This window comes from Tupaia chinensis, unplaced genomic scaffold (assembly GCF_000334495.1).
Source record: "Tupaia chinensis unplaced genomic scaffold, TupChi_1.0 Scaffold144482_1, whole genome shotgun sequence".
NCBI classification, from domain to species: Eukaryota; Metazoa; Chordata; class Mammalia; order Scandentia; family Tupaiidae; genus Tupaia; species Tupaia belangeri.
This window is the reverse complement of record NW_006204341.1, coordinates 2,462,192-2,482,687: the sequence shown is the minus strand read 5'-3', so window position 1 is coordinate 2,482,687 and position 20,496 is coordinate 2,462,192. Positions and strand designations below refer to the sequence as shown.

The 20,496-nt window shown below is 34.9% G+C and overlaps 1 protein-coding gene across 1 annotated transcript in view; it reads left to right on the top strand.

Moving 5' to 3' along the window:
* DIAPH2 (diaphanous related formin 2) overlaps positions 1-20,496 on the top strand; it is a gene marked incomplete at its 5' end in the record, with an annotated part of 1,076,033 nt that overhangs the window by 111,439 nt on the left and 944,098 nt on the right. The window contains 1 exon segment of the mRNA XM_014583678.2: positions 673-777. Within this exon segment, the coding sequence (XP_014439164.1) occupies positions 673-777 (105 nt within the window).

The window sequence follows — 20,496 nt, the reverse complement described above, 5'->3', positions numbered from 1 at the left end:
GCACATAGAGAGATATGTCTCAGAGAGATATGTGTGTGTGTGTGTGTGTGTGTGTGTGTGTGTGTGTGTGTGTTTGCTATCAAAGTAAGTACAATAAATAGCCTTGCTAGGGTTGCATAATGCATAGCTATGCTATAAACTGCCAATCTATTCAGTGGACTAGTTTAAAATATTTTTTCTTTCTGCTCATTAATTGGCTAGGTAGAGATATGACCCATGAATACACAGTAAAATTGACACAAGATCACGGTATCTATAGTGAAAAATAACAGTGAGATATTCCCCCCCAAAAAGAATGATTGTTGTAAGTCAGAGGATGACTGAATATTTCAAGAGATAGAAATCAGAAATTTAGGACCAGCAGATGGCGTAATGGTTACATTGCTGGACTCGTAGTTGACTGCGGCTCAAGTCTTGGGTCTGGTGGCTTAAACTCATGCCGGGTGCATATGCATGCGTGCGTGCCCAAAATCCTGAGAGAAAAATGGAGGAGAAGGGATTGCGGTGTGGCCAACTCCCCCTGGGATGTGATTTCTTCCTTTTTGTCTCTCTGTCTCTTTCTGTCTCACTGGTGAGCACATGCACCCTATTTTTGCTGTAGGAAAAAAATCTCTCTTTTTTAAAAAAAATGATCAATGCTTCTAGTTCCTTCAATTTTTTTTTTCCTAACAGGAGGACATGAACCTTAATGAAGAGAAAAAAGCTCCTTTGCGAAACAAAGATTTCACCACCAAGCGTGAGATGGTTGGCCAGTACATTTCTGCTACTGCCAAATCTGTAAGTCTTTCCTGGCACCAACAGAATGAGCTTAGCATTATCTGCTTAAAAATAAACCTCAGATCTTTACATTATTGCCTTAGTGCACTCATGCAGACTATTCTGAGAACAATTTATGTATATATTTGTACACATTTAGTGGGTATTTCCAAACTGTTCATTAGAAATCAGATACTTCTGTTATTATAAACAAGACAGAGGATAGAAGGCTGTGAAGAAATTCAGTGAATTTGGGGTAAAGATTTTGTCCACTTACTAAAAATTGACAGCATTTTGCAGATATTCCACTTTACTATTCAATTTGTTAGATCAAAATTTTGGATTTTGAGAAAGACACAAACAGCATAGTCACAGCTTTAAGTTTTCATTAAAGCTACATGTCTGTTGTCTGCTTGCATGGAATTTGTAGCAATATTTTTCATTTGCAGTTTTGTTCGCCTTTTTTTTGTTATTTTATATAATGCAAACTCTGTAAGCTGCCTTATTATAATTGTTATTGTACAGCTTTACTTAATATAAAGGATGGCATTTAACTGTAGCTTTAATCAAATCTGTGAGTCTCAAGATTTAAAAGTGGGGTTCGCTGAAAGGACTTGTTAGCAACAGGAAAAACTTAGTGTTTTAATGTAGTAGTTGCTTTGTTTGCTTGTTAAGGTGCTTCCAAAATAGCCTTCATTTTTTTTTTTTTTTTGGTAAAAATTTATTTTTAAAATGGCGAAATGCATCTTTTACATTTCTGTGAAGAAAAAACTTTTCATATCTACTGTTCATAAAATCACCATGTGTATATACACACACACACACAGAGTGACTTTTGTGTGTGTGTATTTATATTTCACATATGCATTTGTATATACACGTAGATGTTTAAAACGTACGTATTTTAAATTTAAGATGTTGACCACTGAAGAAAACAGTTAACTGGAAAAATATATTCTAAAGATATTTGGCTGTCCTGTAAATGCTATTTCAGTACAGTAATTTCAGTGGCAATTGATAATGCATTTTACCCTGAATTCTATGATTGTATTGATTCTATATTGTACTTTAAGCAAGCCAAATCTGAATGCTGAACTATTTAAACATAACGCATTGCAGCTCTGCCAGAGCTGAGCAACAGCATGTTTTTTAATTTGCTTCTGGTATCCAAGGGCAGAAATATGTTTCAAGTGATAAGTGAAATTTGCCATGAGCGTCGTTTTCAATAGAATTAGGTGATGCATAGGGTTTTACTTTGAAATTCTGATGAATCTCTTCTCATTTTTGTACTCAAGTTATTGTTCACAGTAAAACATTTTAGGAAATACAGAGTGTACATTCACTGTTATTTTTCAAATACCTACAGGCAAATACACTAGTAAATCTATAAAACTAAATCTCAGTGTAAAGTACAGATAATAATACATGAATAATCATGTGGTATTTCAATGATAACATTTTGTTAGTATCTCTGGCTCATTTGTTGTTAATGTTTTGTGTAAGGGGGCTGAATTTAATGAAAATTATATGAAGCCTTGACCTTTTGATTTTTACTTGATCTTTATGCAGAACTTGTTTTCATTTATTCTCATATTGTTTCCTTTTCAATTGGCCCAACAAATATGTACTTGAAATCATATACTTATTTTTCAGAATAAATTGGAAAAATTTAGGTAAATAATAGATGAGCTTACTTGAATTGCTTTACTCAAAAGGTGGAAATTGAATGTTTCTTAAAAGACATGAAAATTCCATGTTTAAGACATTAGTTTCAAATCTATACTATTTAGTCTATGGTCCTTACTTGTTTCACTCAGCGTACATATGAAATCCTGACCTACGCTCAGTACTTTCATAAGAATTCCAAGATTATATATTTTTTTGAGTTATATTTTTCATGGACCAGATATTATGATGGAAGAAAGCCTGTTGACAAACATGTTTTGAAGTTTTCTCACCTTAGGGAGACATTAATGAATACTGTGTTTTCTATCATTAAAATCATGTAGATTGTTTATGTAATTTCTTTTTGAAGGTGAGAGGGATAGTATTCAGTGACAGACAGTACTTCAATTATTTGACCTTTTAATGATCACAATAAAATTTGTATCAATTATACATAAACGTATGGCTGTTTACCTGTGTGTAGCCAAAGTTTCCATTCTGCTTTCTGTTTCTCATTAGCCTTTAGATGTGCTTTGCGTGTGTCATACTTTTTTATGCTTATTTTTTCATTATATGGATACACTGATTAAAAATGTTCCCTCATTTAAAGTAGATATGATTGTAACCTCTACTGTTCTTACAGGTAGTCAAAACTTTCATCTTGAAGTAAAAACAAAGTTAAAGGCTAGAAAACCTGATGGAAAATGTTTTATAGTCACATGTAAAACATAAGAGAATTAGTTAAATTTAAACATAAATTGTACATTTTCCCCATTGACACTAGCATTCATTATTTTGTATGGGCTCTGAAAATCAAACAAGATACAAGCTCAATAAGAGATGTCCATCATGCTGCTAGGTTCCTGGGTGAGGACATTAAAGTGAGACAGAGAAGCTATACATAGATCTGTGGTCAAAACTTGTTGCCAAAACAAATAGTCTTTGATTGTGTAATTAACTTGGCTAAATTTAGCGTGGAATAAGAGAATATAAAGGAAATCATAAGATAATGATGAAAATGATTGCTTAGGTTTTCCTTCTTAAAGTATGATAATAGGAAATAGTAAGTTGTGTAAATGTTAAAGGGAACAGTACCTTGAATAAATACCATTGATGAGTAAACTTTAAATAGAAGGCTGGAAAAGAACCTTCCATGTGTTAACCATTTTTACTCAATATAGAAAGTGTGGGGATTGGGGCTGGCAGGTTGGCATGGTGGTTAAGGATGCTGGAGTCCCACATAGCTCACCATGGTTCGAGTCCTGGACCTGGCAGCTTGCTCTCTCTTTCTCTCTTTCTTCCACTTTGTCCCTCTCTGGTCAAATTAAAATAAATAAATAAGTAAATAAAGTTAAATAAAATAATTACTTAAACTTTTTTTTTTTTAAAGAAACTGCGGGGTTGGTATAATGGTTGTATCGCTGGACTCCCATGTAGTTAACTGTAGTTCGAGTCCTGGACCTGGCAGCTTAAAACTCATGCCTATCATGTGTGCCCACAATCCAGAGAGGAGAATGGAGGAGAAGGGACTGTGGTGTGACCATCCCCTTGGGGAGTGATTTATCACTTTCTCTCTCTCTGTCTCTCTGGTGAGCACACGCGCCCTATAGCAAAAATCTCTCTTAAAAAAAAGAAAGTGTGGTTATGGACTTCATCTACAGTTATTGGTACATGTGGATAATTTGGTCACAAATAACCTGGAAGAGTCTATATTTTCAGAAAAGTATCATATATTTTCAGGGTTGGAAAAACCAAGTTTGTTAATATTGCAAACATTGTCTTCACTGATTCATAATCCCGAAACAGTCACAGTATATCAATGATTTAGGGGGGATATTGTATGCACCTAACAGCACTTATAAGGAGAAGTTATCCACCAAATTTCTAAGATTAGTTTGCAAAATGCCAATGTCTATTAGAATGTTAAGAAATTGATTTATTTTTAAACTATCAATCTTTGAAGTTGAGAATTTAAAGTCTGTAAAATTATGTTTATGGGGAGAGGTGAGCCACTGAGAGGTATTATTGATTTAAAAAACCTCAGTAGGAAATCATTTAAAATATCAATAGTGATACCAACTACATGTATGCATAGATTTGTTGGTTTGCTGTGCGTCACAAGTAGTTCACTTTTACCATTTTCAGATACTTTCTTTCACAGGTCCCTTCCAGGTATGGTCTGGATTTGGTAGATCAGTTGAAGCCAGTCATGACCAAAACAATTTTGCTTCCCTTGGCTAGTTAATATAATCTATTGTTATATGTGCTTTAACTAAATGCTGTCATTTTGCATCCACATGAACCATTACATGGGCCATATTCTGGTTGTTTCACTGAGTATAGACTTGCCTTAATTGTTAAGACAAGCTCACATTTTTTTTTTTTTTTAGTCGAATGCCTGTGCTAAATAAACAAGGAACAAATACAACCTCTGTCTTTTTGGTGGGAGGAAATAATTTAGGTCAATAGCATATCTTTCAGTTCAGAAGACTGTTAATGGCACCAAAGAGGCTTTTATTCAACTAATCACTGCCTGTAAATAGTCTGTTGAATGAATATTTAAGAAAGCTGCTTCTCTAGTTGGAGATTCACAGATTCCTCTAAAATAATTTACTTGGAAACTGTCATTATCCCTTTGTATCTTGTGATATCCTGCTCAATTTAGGATTCTTATTAAAGTTCCAATTATATTTACTTTTTATTTTTAAAGTACTAGCTGAAAAATAGAATACATTTTGATAGTAAACTGCTATCAGATTGATGGTCTTAGATTGTGGATTGGCTCTTTTTTGGGCACTGCTTGATATTCAAGTGTGGGAACCTGGTAACAATGATTTTGTTTATATTCGGATTTTGGCATAGGATTATGTTTAGGAATATAAGTTTACTTCTTACTTTCTTAAACGCAATTCTGACCCTCAAAAATTTTATCTCTTATCCATTAGGAAAGCTCAGTTGAAGTGGCAACTTTTGAATTGTTTCCTCCTTATGAATATGTGCGTGTTTACATATAAAATTATTCTTTGTCTTCGTATTATATAGAAAACTCTGATCTTATAATAGAAATGCTAGCATGACCTAGAAAACTAGAATAATAAGCAATCTATCTTCTCTGTAACTTTCAAGTATAAACCATATTATAGACTTTAAATTCATAACAATAAAAAATATTCCAGTTTTCAATCTAAAGTTCACTTCTAAGCACAACATTTATATTCGAAAACGTCTTATTTCAACCCTTATTTCAACTTAAATATTACCCCTGCCATTAGAAAGAAAGGGGAAGAAAACAGCAGCTTTAAAAATAAATCTCTTTTCTACTGATAATTTTCTTCAGGGGCTGTGAACTGAAAAAATATCTGATACCTGATTACATTTAACCGCCATTACTTGATATTTAGATTGTACTGTGTGAGAAGCCCATTACAACACATTAAAAAACAAATCCTGAAATGGTAATTACCCTTTACTTGGGAATCTTTATTCCACATTCTTTACACATTTTAAAAATATGATAGAAATTAATGTTGATATTGATATATGTGTTTTAGCTTCTGGATCTAAATTATAAATATGGTTAGGTTTATTAATTTACTAAACACTCAACTTCTGTGAAAAGCTTCTGATTACTAATATTGTTGCTGTTTTTTTTTTTTTTTTTTTTACCCCATAACCACTCTTTGTTGACCACTGTATGCAGATAGTTGGAAGTAAAGTTACGGTGAGTACAAAAGATGTGTTTTACCCTTAGATATAAGTTTGTACTTTTGGATAGTGTTTTTTTTTTTTTTTCCTTGTAGGATTTTATGTCTGGTTCTTCCTTTGGTGTTTATTTTACCAAAGCAATGAGTTGAATATTAAGATAAAGTGATTAAACTTAGCTCTGGTAAGTATTTTCCTATAGTTTTGGGAAGTGTTTTAGAACTAGGATATACATGTATATTTTCTTAGAAGTTTTTACTTTTCTTTCCTCACATTATACTTGTGTTAGTCTTTATAGTTCTGATGAAATTGCATGTTTTTTCCTTGATTTCTCAAGATGGCAGATTCCTAAAATGCTGGCTTATGCTAATAGGAATTCTTATTAAAATATTTCACATTGATTTTACTACCACTGAGCATGTAGTTTAATAAAAATTGACCCATGGTGTGCAGTCATGAGACCTGGGTTCTTGTGTTTGTTGGATACTACTAATCAGATCAGCAACTTTGGGGAAATCATGCGATTTCTCTGGGGTTCAGTTATTAAATGGATACATGAAAATGATTGACTTAAATTATCTTTTAAGTTTCTTTTTGTTGCTGTCATTTAAAGGTTTTATGCTCGAGGCATTTACACTTCGAGGTATCAAGTGCTATAATTACATGATACACTATTACATAACCTACCAATTGTGGCCTGTATTGTGATTGAGAGCTATTTGTAATTACCTTGCCCCATGACTAAGCATTCTTTATTTAGAGAGAGAACAGGGTAGAAAACATTATCTTTGACATTATGAGTACTAAGTTATCTAGAGCAGTGACTATATTTAATATTTGTTTTGCTCTTAAACTTTGATTTCTTCTCCCCTCCCCCCAATTTCTTTCTCTCTTTTTTAACATCTAGGGGAAAAAAAGCCATCAACCTTTCAGGATATTTTTAAAAATCAGCAAATATTTATTTAGTGCTTATTGTTTGCCAAGAACTATTCTAGATAGATTAATGACTGGAAAGTAAGAATGAGATTAGACCTTCTAGTTGATATATGGCAAAATAATTATACATTAAATTGTACATGTTGACTAAAAGTGTAAGAAATTCATAAGTAGGTAAAAGAAGCAGAGTTGGAATAATTAGAGAAAACTCCATGTAAATTTTTGGACTTACACTGGACTTTCAGGAATAGTTAGTTTGATGGCTGGGGTTTGACTAGGGAGAAGAGAAGATGGAGATGTTCTCCAGTTTTAAAAATAATATTAAATGCAATGACCTGCAGAGAGAACCAAATCCTATGTGGAGGTGGGAAAGAAAGAAGTGAAAGATAAGGCTGACATTATTGGAACAGAGAAAGTATCGTGAAAAATTTGAAAAAATCAAGTTGAGAGTCTGGAAGTCTAGGCAGAAGATTAGAAATTAGGTTGAGCAGGGAAGTGACATGATAAAACCAAAACGATTTAAGACAAATAAATATGATAGGTGGATAGGCTAGATTAGGCAAATCATTCTCAAACTTGAAAGTGCATGATAATGCAAATTTTGCTCTTTCCCCCCAGGACAGTGATTTTTCCAGATTTGGGATATGAATAAGAAATTTGCGTTTTCACCTGGTACCACAGGAGATTTCATTAAATTAGTTTGAGGAGCACACTTTGAGAATTAGGATTGAGATACTTGTTTGGGGAAGCTACCTAGAAGACTTTTGAGTGAGTCCGTGAGGATTGATATTAAACTAGAAACTAGGTGTAAGAAGGGTGGTGTTAAGTAGGGGAGTTTGTGGAGACAGAGCTATCTTGTGCTTATTTTAATGTGGGTTGGAGCCAACTTTTATTTCTACCATTGACATCATAAGCAAATAGACTGCCAAAAGCCAATATATTACCGATTCTTGTACAACCAATCAGGTATTAAGTTCTGTTGATTATATCTCCTAAATAACTCTTAACTCTCTCCACTAATTACCCACACTGTTACTTCCTTAGCTCAGACTCTCATTTGACGCCAGCTTCCTGTGATTACATTAACTTCCTGAGCAGTCTCTTTGAATTTAGTTTTTCACCCACCCACGCTATTTCCCTCCTCAGAACCTTAAAATGGTTCCCTATTACTTTTTTTTTTTCAATTCATTTTTCTTCCATGAGAGAAAGAGAAACTAGCATCCTTGACAGGATTACACCGTGCTGTGATACTCACCACCCCCCAAAGCCTTCCAAACAGCCAGTATCATGGGCAAACATGCATTCCTGATGTGTTTGGGTCAACCCAGGATCTGAAACCCTGTGTCTATGTGTCCCCAGAACTACAGAGCAATGGCTTTCTACCTGTGCCACTGCAAATAGACTTTATGGTTTTTTTTTTTTTTTTTTTTTTTTTTTTTTTAAACACAGTTGTGGCTATTCACAAATTGCATGCGGTTGCTTAATGAGTCCATATTTGCTTCTGAGGTTTCACATTTGTAAACTAGACTGCTGAGAAAGTAAGTGAAGTGTTCATCCACCTCTGGTGTGAGCTGACTGATTTAATGTACAGGACAGATAAATACTGGAATAGTCAAAATTCTAAGCCAGTGGTGTGAAACCTTCAAATGCATTATCTTACCCTTGTTCAGGACATTCATTTTTCCCCAAGAATTCTTTTTAATGTATCTTGCAAAAAAGTTTTTTGGTTTTTTTTTTTTTTTTTTTTTTTTGCTTTTAAAGACAGTGTCTCCCCTTGTTACAATCCTCCTGCCTCAGTTTCTCAGTTAGGACTACAGGCACATGCCACCATACCAGATTATTCTCCTCCTCCCCCTCCTCCTCCTCCTTTTTAAGTTCATTCATTTATTTCATCTATGAGAAAACAAGAAAGAAAGAGACACCCCCAAGTAGGGTCTTTACATCATGATCCACTGCTAGCCTCAGCCAGGTCAGATAAAAGTCATGTGCACATGCGCCTGGTGTGTACAGGAGGTTTTCAGCATGCAAATCCAGAATCTCCTCATATTAGTTCAGCATTGCAGAGCATTGTGGTATTGCTACACCACTTTCTGGCCTCTGCGTAATTTTCAGACAAGTGTTTCACTATATTATACAGGTCAGCCTTGAGCTCCTCCTGCCTCATCCTCCCTGAGTTGTGGGAATTACAGGTACATGCCACTGTACCTAAACTTTATATTGGACTGGAGATTCAAACTTGGGGCTCTGTGTGGTCTCAGCCTGCAGAATACTGTGTCTCAGCAGTGATTACTACTGTGGGTGGGCCCTTTTTATGCTTTTTGATTTCTTCCCTACCTCTTTTTCTGATTTCAACTTCAGCTGCATTCTTATGCCTTCCTGTCTCTATCCATACAGGAACATTCAGCAATTCTTCAGTTCTCTTAATACCTTTAAATCTAGTGTATTTTATTTCTTTGAGCTGGGATGCCCTTTTCTTCTTGGTGTGCCCAGCAAGCTCCTAGATATTCATCAAGATTAAGTTTCAATCATAGGTGATGTTCTAGATAACTCTTTCCTTTACCTAGCACTATGTATATGATCTTTAACATATGTTATTATAATAAGCCATTTACATGTCCTACATCCCCAATGAACACCATTTCTGCCTTCAGGAAACAAGGACTAATGGGAAGACAGAGAGGTAAACAGAATAAAGAGCACAAAAAGATGCAGTAGAATAAAAGTTGAAAAGTGATGGGCCTATAGGCTATATACAGTCATATATATGGTTCCCAAAGTGTTTAGAAAGATAGTATAATGAGACCAATGTTATGATTGATTCACAGTGTAAACTATTTCATGCCTATTGTCTTATCTGTGACCTGTTTCTCACACTTGAGTTTGTAAGTTGTGTTGTAAAGGGAGGGTATTATAGAAATCGGCTTCTAGAGGAAATGATGAGAAGTTAGGTTTAGGTAGGAGGACTGCCTTATGGAAGAAGATGTTTTCTTGTGACTAGTGGAAGGAATGAGAAAACAATATACAAAATCATTCTGGTGAAAGTCAGGTACCAAGAGACTTATGTGTTGTGGTGTCTTTAGTCTCCGAAAGCTGGGCGGTGTTTGTTCATTGATGAAAAGTGCAGGTAGGAATTTCACAGAGATGTTCTAGAGAGAATTCTAGAATAAAAATTTCTAATTATTGTGGTTGCCTACAGGTTATATACATTGGTCAAAAAAAGAGTGATAAGAGAGCCAGATTGAAAGTAGAAAGGTAAATTATATAATGTACTAGGTCTTCGTGACTGTTTCTGTTTGTTTTTGTATTGTCTATTATACAGGAGACAGAGACATTTGAGGCCCTCTTGGTTTTGAACTACCATCAGCTTCGCTTTTTACTATTCTTCTTCATAAGTTTAAAAATTAAGTTAGGCCCAGCCTTGGTGTCACAGGCTGTAGAGTAGGGATCACATGGCCCATCATGGGCATGGATCCCTTAAGTCAACCAAAACATGCCAGATGTACTCATCCAAGATCCTGACTAGCTGGAGGATTGGGAGAAGGGGCTCACAGAGTGGCAAGACCTTGCCAAGTGTGCCTATCTGGGACCAGCAGTTAGCATAATGGCTATGTCGCTGGACTCCCATGTAGTCTACCACAGTTTGAGTCCCAGACCCGATGGTTTAAACTCACACCGGGTGCATGTGCATGCATGCCCAAAATCCCGAGAGGAGAATGGAGAAGGTATTGCGGCGTGGCTATCCCACCTGGAGGGTGATTTCTCACTTTCTATCTCTCTGCCTCTCTCTTTCTGGCAAGCGCATGCACCCTATAGCAAAAACCTCTCCAAAAAAAGAAGTGCCTATGTGACTTTTTCTGTTTCTCTCTAAAAAAAGCAAATAAAGTTTAAGTAAAAAAATTCAAATAAAATAAAATAAATAACTAAAAAATTTTTAAATCAAGCTAAAAAACTCACTTACGTAAGTATAGCCACCATCTCAATCAGTCATGCTTTTTTTATTTATTTATTTTTATTTTATTTTATTTTATTTTTTGAGAGATTTTCACTGTAGGGCGCATGCGCTCGCCAGACAGACAGAGAGAGACATAGAGACAGAAAGCGAGAAATCACCCCCCAGGGGGGATGGTCACGCCGCAATCCCTTCTCCTCCATTCTCCTCTCGGGATCCTGGGCACGCACGCACACGCGCCCGGCGTGAGTTTTAAGCCACCGGGTCCGGGACGCGAACCGCGGTCGACTACGTGGGAGTCCAGCGACATAGCCATTATGCTAACTGCTGGTTCCCAATCAGTCATGCTTTTGACTTTGCTCATCAAATCTGTTTTGTGTAGAATATTTAATTCCTTTATCCACTTTTGGCACATTGTCTATAGCACTCCCATGAAGCCTATCCTGATCCTGATTTTCACCCTCCTTTTCATTTTCACCTAGTAATTCATAGCACTTTATTTTGAACTCTCCTATGGAAATCACTGCTTGTATTATAGTTCCTATTACATTATATATCCCTTAATGGCTTTTCTAATAATATTTCTGTTTTAGAGTAATTTATATCTATGAATGATAGTCTATTATCCCACGAGTCTGTAAAGGACTGTACAAAAGAATGCAAGTTTTGGTAAAGGTGATGAGTTAAGAAGTGAATGCACTTGGGTTCAGATTCTGACTGTGCTACATATTAGCTGTGTGACCTTAGTTAAGTTATTTAATTTCTCTGAACCTCAGTTTCATCACTGATAAAATGAAAATAACAATACTAAATTCAGGATAGTTTTGGAGTACATTTTTAATAATTAATATATTTATCATATAAAAGAGCCTTGTGAATCGTAGATTAAGTGACATTTTGTTAAATGTATTGAATTCTGGGACCAGTAGGTGGCATGATGGTTACGTCACTAGACTTCTATGTAGTCAACTGCGGGTTTGAATCCTGAACCTAGTGACCTGAAACTCATGCTGGATGTGAGTATGTGCATGCCTAAAATTCTGAGAGGAGAATGGGGAAGGGATTGTGGCGTCACCATCCTCCCTGGGGGGTGATTTCTTGCTTTCTATCTTTCTGTCTTTCTCTGTCTTTCCGGTGCATACACACACACTAAAGCAAAAATCTGTCTCTACAAAAAAATGTATTGAATTCTATAAAATGTTTGGTATGAAAGACATAAAACATAAAGGATATAGGGTAAAGTGAGATAAGACTATGGAGCTGTCTTTTTATTTTTTTTTTTCTCTTCAAGATCTGTGCTATTTGAAGTTTTAAAGGGAGAAATAGGATTTGTTCTGGGTCAAGAACAGTGGGAAGGATTCAGGTGGATGTTGGAAGGAGAATTATCTACCTATTTATTGAAAGCTATGTGTTATGCGGTGTGAATTATTGCTGGGCTTTGAGAAAAAAATAAAATTCATATATCGTCTGAAGTTAATATTGACAAGGTTATTTTAAAGATTTAATAACATAGTTGAGGATTTGATGTAGATATAATCTATGAAGGGAAATGATAAAAAAAAAATCATCCTGTAGATATCTAAAAATAGCAAACAGAATTTGGAGTAGAGAAAGAACTGAGTGACTTCTCCAGTAGATTCTAGTTCTAAATAAGAGTTCTAAAACTTCATGAACCAAAATAATTTTTGCTATTTGGTAGCACATTGCATAAAATCTATTTAATAAACAGCTAAAGTAATTAATTCAATTTTATTGCAAGCCAGGAATAATTCATCCACAGGTGGAAAATAAGCGTTATTCTGTGGAAAACAGAAGTAAGAATTGGTATGATTACATAGGATAATTAAAATAGAATTATAATGACCAGATGTTACAATAAGGTAAATTATTTATTTTTCTCTTAGGGATTTGGACTTTGGTTGCATATTGGGAGGGGGCATTCTAAGAAAGCATGGCTCACTAGATTAGGTACTGTAAGAAACTGGGGATGATTCTGTGATTGGGTGTCTCAGTATTTATTTACTTTTTAAATTATATTTCTTTTTCCTTTACATTTAATTATGGTATGTCTTTGAAGCATAGAAAATGTACTTCTTGGGCATGAATATACTACATATTAGTTCAGTCAAAAACATTTTCATATCATCAATAGATAATTTTTCATCTTTGTGTCCATTAAACGTTTTGCTCCCCCCCTTGATTTCCTCCTTCCTACCCCACCCTCATTGTCCAGCTTCCTCCCACACTGTTTCTGGTATTCACAGTTGTTCTTCCTGATTTTATACTTCGGTCTTTCAGTTTCTGTTTTAAGGTACAGACATTTAGTATATATTAAGTGGGAGTTTATGTCTCTAGTTGGACCTGTTATCTAAAATGATAAAACATATATAAAATATGATGGCAGATAAATCTTATGAAACAGAAAACATGACAAGATGTGGAGACTGATCAAGGATGTGCTAATATAGGTGAGCTCTGAGCAAATAAAATTTGAAAAGACACAGGAGACTGATCAAGGATGTGCTAATATAGGTGGGCTCTGAGCAAATAATTTTTGAAAAGACACCTAGATGAAAATGGAAAAAAAAACATGGATATATCTGAGGAAGAACCATATAGTCAGAGAGAACATTAAGTACAAAGCCTTGATGTAGAAGTGTGCCTAGAATATTTGAAGAATAGCAAAGATTTCACTGTGGTTGGAGTGGGATGAACACGGGAAAGTATGGGGATATTTAGTAACCAACTCAAAGATCTCATTAAGGTGACTAAACACTTAGGTTTAAGCATAATTAATTGGTCATAAATTTGGAAAGGTAGGTAGGAGATCATTTTTGGAGAGATATACTGAGTTGTAGATTTTTTAGTCAGTGAGGAGCCCTAGAAGGTTTTGAGCTGTGGAATGACAAAATTTGAAGTGTATTTGGGGAAGATTAATGTTGCAGTGGAAATTGGAAAGGTTAGAGACGAGGGCATGAAGATCAAGGTGGGGGATCATTGCAGTAGTTGCAGTAATAAGACCTTGAATTGGAGTATGGTTTGTAGGAACTAAATGGAGAGAATAGATGAGAGAAAGTGTAGCAGTAGAATATATCAGCCTTAGCCAATGATTAAAAGGGATGGAATAGATGTGTGAATCAGTGACTGAAATTTCAAGCTAACATTACTTGAACATTCCTAGGGAAGTCAGGAACAAGACCAAGTTTGGAGTAAAAGAGGATAAGTTCAGTTAGGCATGCTAATCAAGGAGGAACGACTGAAATCCCAAGAGTAGAAGAAAAATGTTATCATCATGCAAGAACACGTATTTAACCCTTGTAGCATGAGCAGTGTAATTTTATAATTTGGTTCTCTGCTTCAAACTACTGCTTTCATTATTTTAAATATACTCTCTGCATATTGTTACTGAGAATGTGGTGGTTATCATTCTAATAATTGTTGCATGTATACATACTGACGTGAGAGTATCTTTACTAGGTAATAAAACCCATGTGTACTTCTCTCTGACTTAGTGGAGCTGAATAGAGAAGAGTTAACCATTTTGGTTGGCTGTTGTTCTTACCAGATAAGCCATCTTACATAATTAATATTTGTATGCTTTGCAGTGTTTCTGAATAATCTCAGGCAAAAGGAAGGACCCAATCATAGTGAAGATTAGGTGCAAATGTATGCTTCTTTGCCTAAATTGAGGCAAAAGGAATCTTGGGCATTAATTAAATGACTATTGCAGGACCTTTCTCTCAAGATAGAACCAGATGCATTTGTTTCCCCAGGCTGGTGAAGAAGGTAATACTGAGGGGAAGTTCTAGTTATAAGTATAAACTTATGGCTAGGCTCAAATAATACATTTGAGTGCTATTGAAGTGTTCCTTTCTATAAGATGACAATAATACAGGTTAAGGATTCCTAATTCAAAATCCAAATGTTCCGAAATCTAGAATGTCCTGAGTGTCATGACAGCAGAAGTGGAAAATTTCAGACCTGACCTCATGTGACAGACAGGTCATGGTCAAAATGCTGTAAGACAAAAATATTGTATGTAGTACCCTCAGGCTCTGTGTATAAGGTATACATGAAACAGAAATAAATTTTGTGTTTAGACTTGGTTCCCATCCCCAAGATAGCTCATTATGTAAATGCAGATATTCCAAAATCCCCAAAAATACAAAATCCAAAGTACTATTGGTCTCAAGCATTTTGGATAAGGGATGCTCAATCTGTAATATCTATAAAATACCACTAAGCATAGCAGTATGTATTTGTGAGCTATTAAGCTGCTGCTATATTATTAAATTGAATTTTTGTTAGTTTGTTGGTACAATAGAATAGAATTTTAATGGTTACCTTATGTACTGTTACATGTATGTCAGGCCAATTATTTGAAAACGTCCTGTGAAAAAAGATTAAATCTTATTTTGCCATTTTTTTTTCTTTTGTACATTGTGAGTCCAGAAGGGGGAGACAAAACATTGATGATTGGAGTTTGAAGTAACTGCTTCATGATAAAACATCACTTTCTTGCACTCTAGTTTGATTGTTTTTTTTTTTTCTTATGGGTTTAGAAGTTGTAGGCTAGTTGATAATGTAAAATATTTCTTTTTATGGTGGTGACAATTTTGTTAAAAATCTAAATTCAATCAGAATAAAAATAATTAATGCCATTATTTTTAACTAGTGTATATAAAGTAGAAACACTCATTTGGTAATCAAATGAAAAGAAGACCTGAGACTCTATAACGATGGTACATTATAAGTGATCTTTTAAAAATAGCACAAACACTATTAAAGTACCAATTTCAGCCTTTTCTAATTTCACATTCATTATGTGCAATGACTAGCTACTTCCCTATTTCCTAATGTTTTAACAGTATAAGCTGACTTCTGGATTGGATGTGTTTTGGCTAGGACTAACTACATTATGTTTTGAATGTTTTCTTATTTAAACCTCCACTCATTTTTAGAGCAATTTCTTAATCAGTCCCTTCTCTTCTAGTACATAGTGATAGATTACATTATTTTATCATTCCAGATTAAAATCATTGTTCAAAGTATGATAAGAATATAGATTATGAAATATTAACATGCCATCTTACCTTGGGCATTTGGAAATGCCTAAAATACAGCATGAATATTGGCATTATATTTAGACATTGTGTAAATTGATTATATTAATATTTATGAGGATGGGGTAGTTATGTTTTGTAATATACCCTAATATTAGAAATGAAAAGATGTACTTTTCACATAGGATTTTGCATTGCAAATTCATTAGCTGTGCATTTTGTTTGTAGTCATGTTAGAAATTTATATTGATATTTTTCTGTGAATATAATCAGTCAAAAGAGTAGATTTAAACTGATGTTTGATATGACATTTATAACTAGTATAGCCATTATTTCATATTGGGTTGGTTTATTTTACTTTTTAACTCCGGCAAAAATTTTGATCAGCTATATGGCATGAGGTAATTTACATGTTAAGTGTTTTTCTCTGGTTTAAATAATATAGTCTCTACACTATGTATCCTTTAAGATCTGTGTGTGAAATTTGCTGTTGCCATTATAAATCTTAAAGTGGCATGACACACGGGCATTCTTTAGATTTTATGAGGCAATGCTTTCTTGATTTAGGTAGCCATGTGACCAGAGGGAAAAGGGGAAACCACCAGATTCATGTTAAAAAGTTACCTTCAGTATTACATATCTATTTTTAGCCTTTTCTCACATATATGATTCGTTTTCTATTCTAGTTAATCAAGTTTATTTTATCTGCTTTATCTGTTAAGAAAGAACTGTTCAGTTGAACCAACATTAGCTCCTTTGAACGGGATTAGGGCACACTGGGATCATCTTTAAAATGCCACCTTAGGTTTAGAAAGTACTTAAAAGTGAATAAAGCCCTTTGACATATTTTCTCATTTGAGCTACATATTAGATGTATTTCTGTGGCGTTTGCATCAATTTTTCAGGAAGACATTGCTTTCATCCCTAAATTCCTGGAGGCTGGGTAGTCTATCCTTGTCCCATGGAGATTTTTTGGGCAGATATCTATATGTAGAGTCTTTTGATTAATATATACTGCTCAAGGTATTTCTTGCTAGTGCTCAACTGATCTTCTTAAGTTGAATTAATATCCAAGTTATGTGCTTGTATGAAATGCTTTGTATGTCTGTACCTCTGAATAATTGTCACATGACTGGTGACATTTAGAGTAACTTTTCTTTCTTTTTTTCTTTTTTTTTTTACTATGATCATCATAATTTAGATACCATGATTATCTCATTAATTGCATGTGCTGTTATAGTTGCAACCACAATTACCTATCAAAACAACATAGAAAAAAAAGAATTTTAATACCATCATTCAAAGATATTAAAAGCTTTCTGGGTTCAGCTTTCATAGAAAGCTAATCTGTGAATTTTTACTAACCTGTCATGGTTCCTTTCTTCAGTGAACTTGTGATCTAAGGAGAAAAGAACTGCTTGTGCAATGTAATTCTTGTGCTTTGAGAACAGTAACTGCTTTGTATACTTTAGGTAAATCATTTATTTTTATTGATGATGATGATGCTTTTTGGTAAAGTGGTTACGCATTCTGAGAGCTTGTTCTTCAAAGTGTGATTGGCATCTGTATACTAGATATACGTATGTGTGTCTCTCTCTGTATTTGTTTATCTGTCTATCCTGACAAAGTTATATCACCTTAAATAGGTTCCCTCTGTGTTGGAAAGCTGAGAAGCATTACAAGAGAACTGATTCTCTTCCCCGAAATTACTTCAGATTTTCTTACTGCGGAGATAAGAGTGCTTTTGCTTAGAATGAAAATGGGATATGTTACAGGCTGAATTGTGTCTCCCTCAAATTCATGTATTGAAGCCTTACTGCCCAGTACCTCAAAATGTGACTGTATGTAGAGATAGGGCCTTTAAAGGATTGACTAAGTTAAAATTAATCTGTTAGGATGGATGCTAATCCAATCTGTGTGTTGTCCTGATAAGAAGAGGAAATTTAGACAGAGAGAGAGATAGCAGGGGAAAGGCTGTGTGAGAATGTAGGGAGAAGACCGCCATCTGCACATGAAGGAAACAGGCTCCAGTAGAAACCAAACTTGCTGACATCTTGATCCTGGACTTTTAGCCTCAGGAACTATGAGAAAATAAATTGCCATTGTCTAAGTGACCCAATTTGTGGTATGATATTTGATATGGCAGCCCAAGCAAGCAATACAACCATGTGCTGCATAATAATGCTCTAGTCAACAATGGAATGGACTGTGGTCCCATAAGATTATATCACATAGCCTAGGTGTGGACTAGGCCGTGCCTTCTAGGTTTGTGTAAGTACTCTATGATGTTATGCAACAATGAAATCACCTAGGGATATGTTTCTCAGAACATATCTCTATTGTTAAGTGAAATATAACTAATTATGTAATACCAGGGGACTTCAAACAGTTCATGGAAAAAATGGAATTGAAGTATGAGTTTATTTTGGTGCAAGAAGTTTTAAAATCCATACATAGCTGTTTTGTTGTTGTTGTTTTTCGTAATACTCCTTTTCCGTAAAATGTTTGGAGACTTCTTATACATATAACGTTCATTTTGTTGTATTTAACACTTAATAATAGCTAACCTTTAGAGGACTCTAAGTGCTAAGAATTATGCAAAGCAGGCTGTATGTAAAAACTGACCTCACAGTAATTATCACCCCCATTTCATAGATGAGTAAAGTGAAGCTTAAAAAACAAATACATTGTCTGGAATTATATAGTATGTGGTAGAGCAAGGATTTGAATTCAGTCAGACTGACTTCAGAGCTTGGCCTCCTAACCAAAATCTAAGTAAGATTTTGGATTTCAGGCACCTGTGGATAATGAGCAATATTATGGGTGCTTACCCTAATATTGCTAACATTTAGTTCTTTACCATGTGCTAATAAGTGATTCTTATTTTCTGCTAGCTAGAAAATGCTTACATTCGTATCTGCAACACAGAGCCCTGCCTGTGGAAAAGCTGCTGTATCACAGAGAATTAAATACCTTTAGGCCATGTTGCCCTCTAGGCCCAAAATGACAGAGCAGGCATGGTCTTTGTGTTCTTGTAGCAGATTTCACAAACAGGTAACACCATTGCAGATAAACAGAATATAATGAGCAACTTAAATATGAGGAAAAAGGTACTATTGCCTTGTGAACCAAACATAAATATTACAAATAATTCAGTTTTTTGCAGTGGCCTATAATTCTTTTCTAAGTCATTTTCCCTGTGTCTAAAATAAGATTACACATGGTGTCTCTGAGTTTTATACCATCAGTGCTCACCTTTCTTATGCACTCTTGCCTTTTATAATTAATTTCAATTAAACGTTAGTTTTCTTTAATTAATATTGTGTAATTAAAATGCTTATGTGCTCTCAGAGGGCAAGGACCATATCTTAATACACCTTAGACATCTTTAAATACACTAGGTGATGAACAGCAATAAAATAAAGATCCTTTTGTTCAATCTCTACATATTCACAACTCCTCTGACACTGAACTGTATATAAACTGAAACCACAAAGCTAGGTTTTTGTTTTGTTTGTTTTTGTTTTTTTGCCTTATGGTGCCTGTGCTTACCCGAGAGATACAGACAGAGACAGTGAGAGGGAAAGTGAGAAATTACTTCTCAGGTATGATGGCTATGCCACAATCCCTTCTCCATTCTTCTTCCAGGATCTTGGGCATGCACACATACATGCCCAGTGTGAGTTTCAAGCCACTGGGTTTGGGACTTGAACTGCTATGCCATCTTTTTAATGTTTCTTAAAAACAGAAGTCTTCTTTCATTGGAAATGTAGTCCAGCATCTTAAAACCTTTTTTTTGTTGTTTGTTTTTAGGGAATAAAACTTAATTTTTTCTGTTGCAATTTTCCTCATAATAAATTTTCTGTTTCCACTGAGGATAGTTGTTCACCATTACCCACGCAGTCTGTGTTAGGTCTTAGGGTACTTAGAGGTTTAAGTGCCTCTCGGCTTCTTCTTTTCCCAGTTCCTTTAACTTTTCTTTTAATTTTTTTTGGAATTATTTAACTTTATTTATTTATTTATTTATTTATTTATTTATTTATTACTATTATTTTAATTTGCTGCAGGGCACATGTGTTCACCAGAGAGAGATGGGAGGTGGGGGGAGTGAGAAAGCAAGCTGCCAGGTCTGGCACTTGAACTGCAGTTGGCCATGTGGGAGTCAGCACCTTAAATACCACACGAACGGCTGCTCCTCCCTTTAACTTTCCAATATGTTACTACCTTCTTTTTAATTGTTTTTGGACTGTCTAGAGTTTGAGGACCCCAGAACTGTAAGTGCTACTTGATAATTCACCCAATCTAAATGCTTCTATTCTCATTTTACTCAGTGTCTGTGTGTGTATAGCTCCTCAGTTTATTGATGCCACTTATATTGATGCCACTTATATTGATGGTGATTTTTTTTTTTTTTGGAGAGCTTTT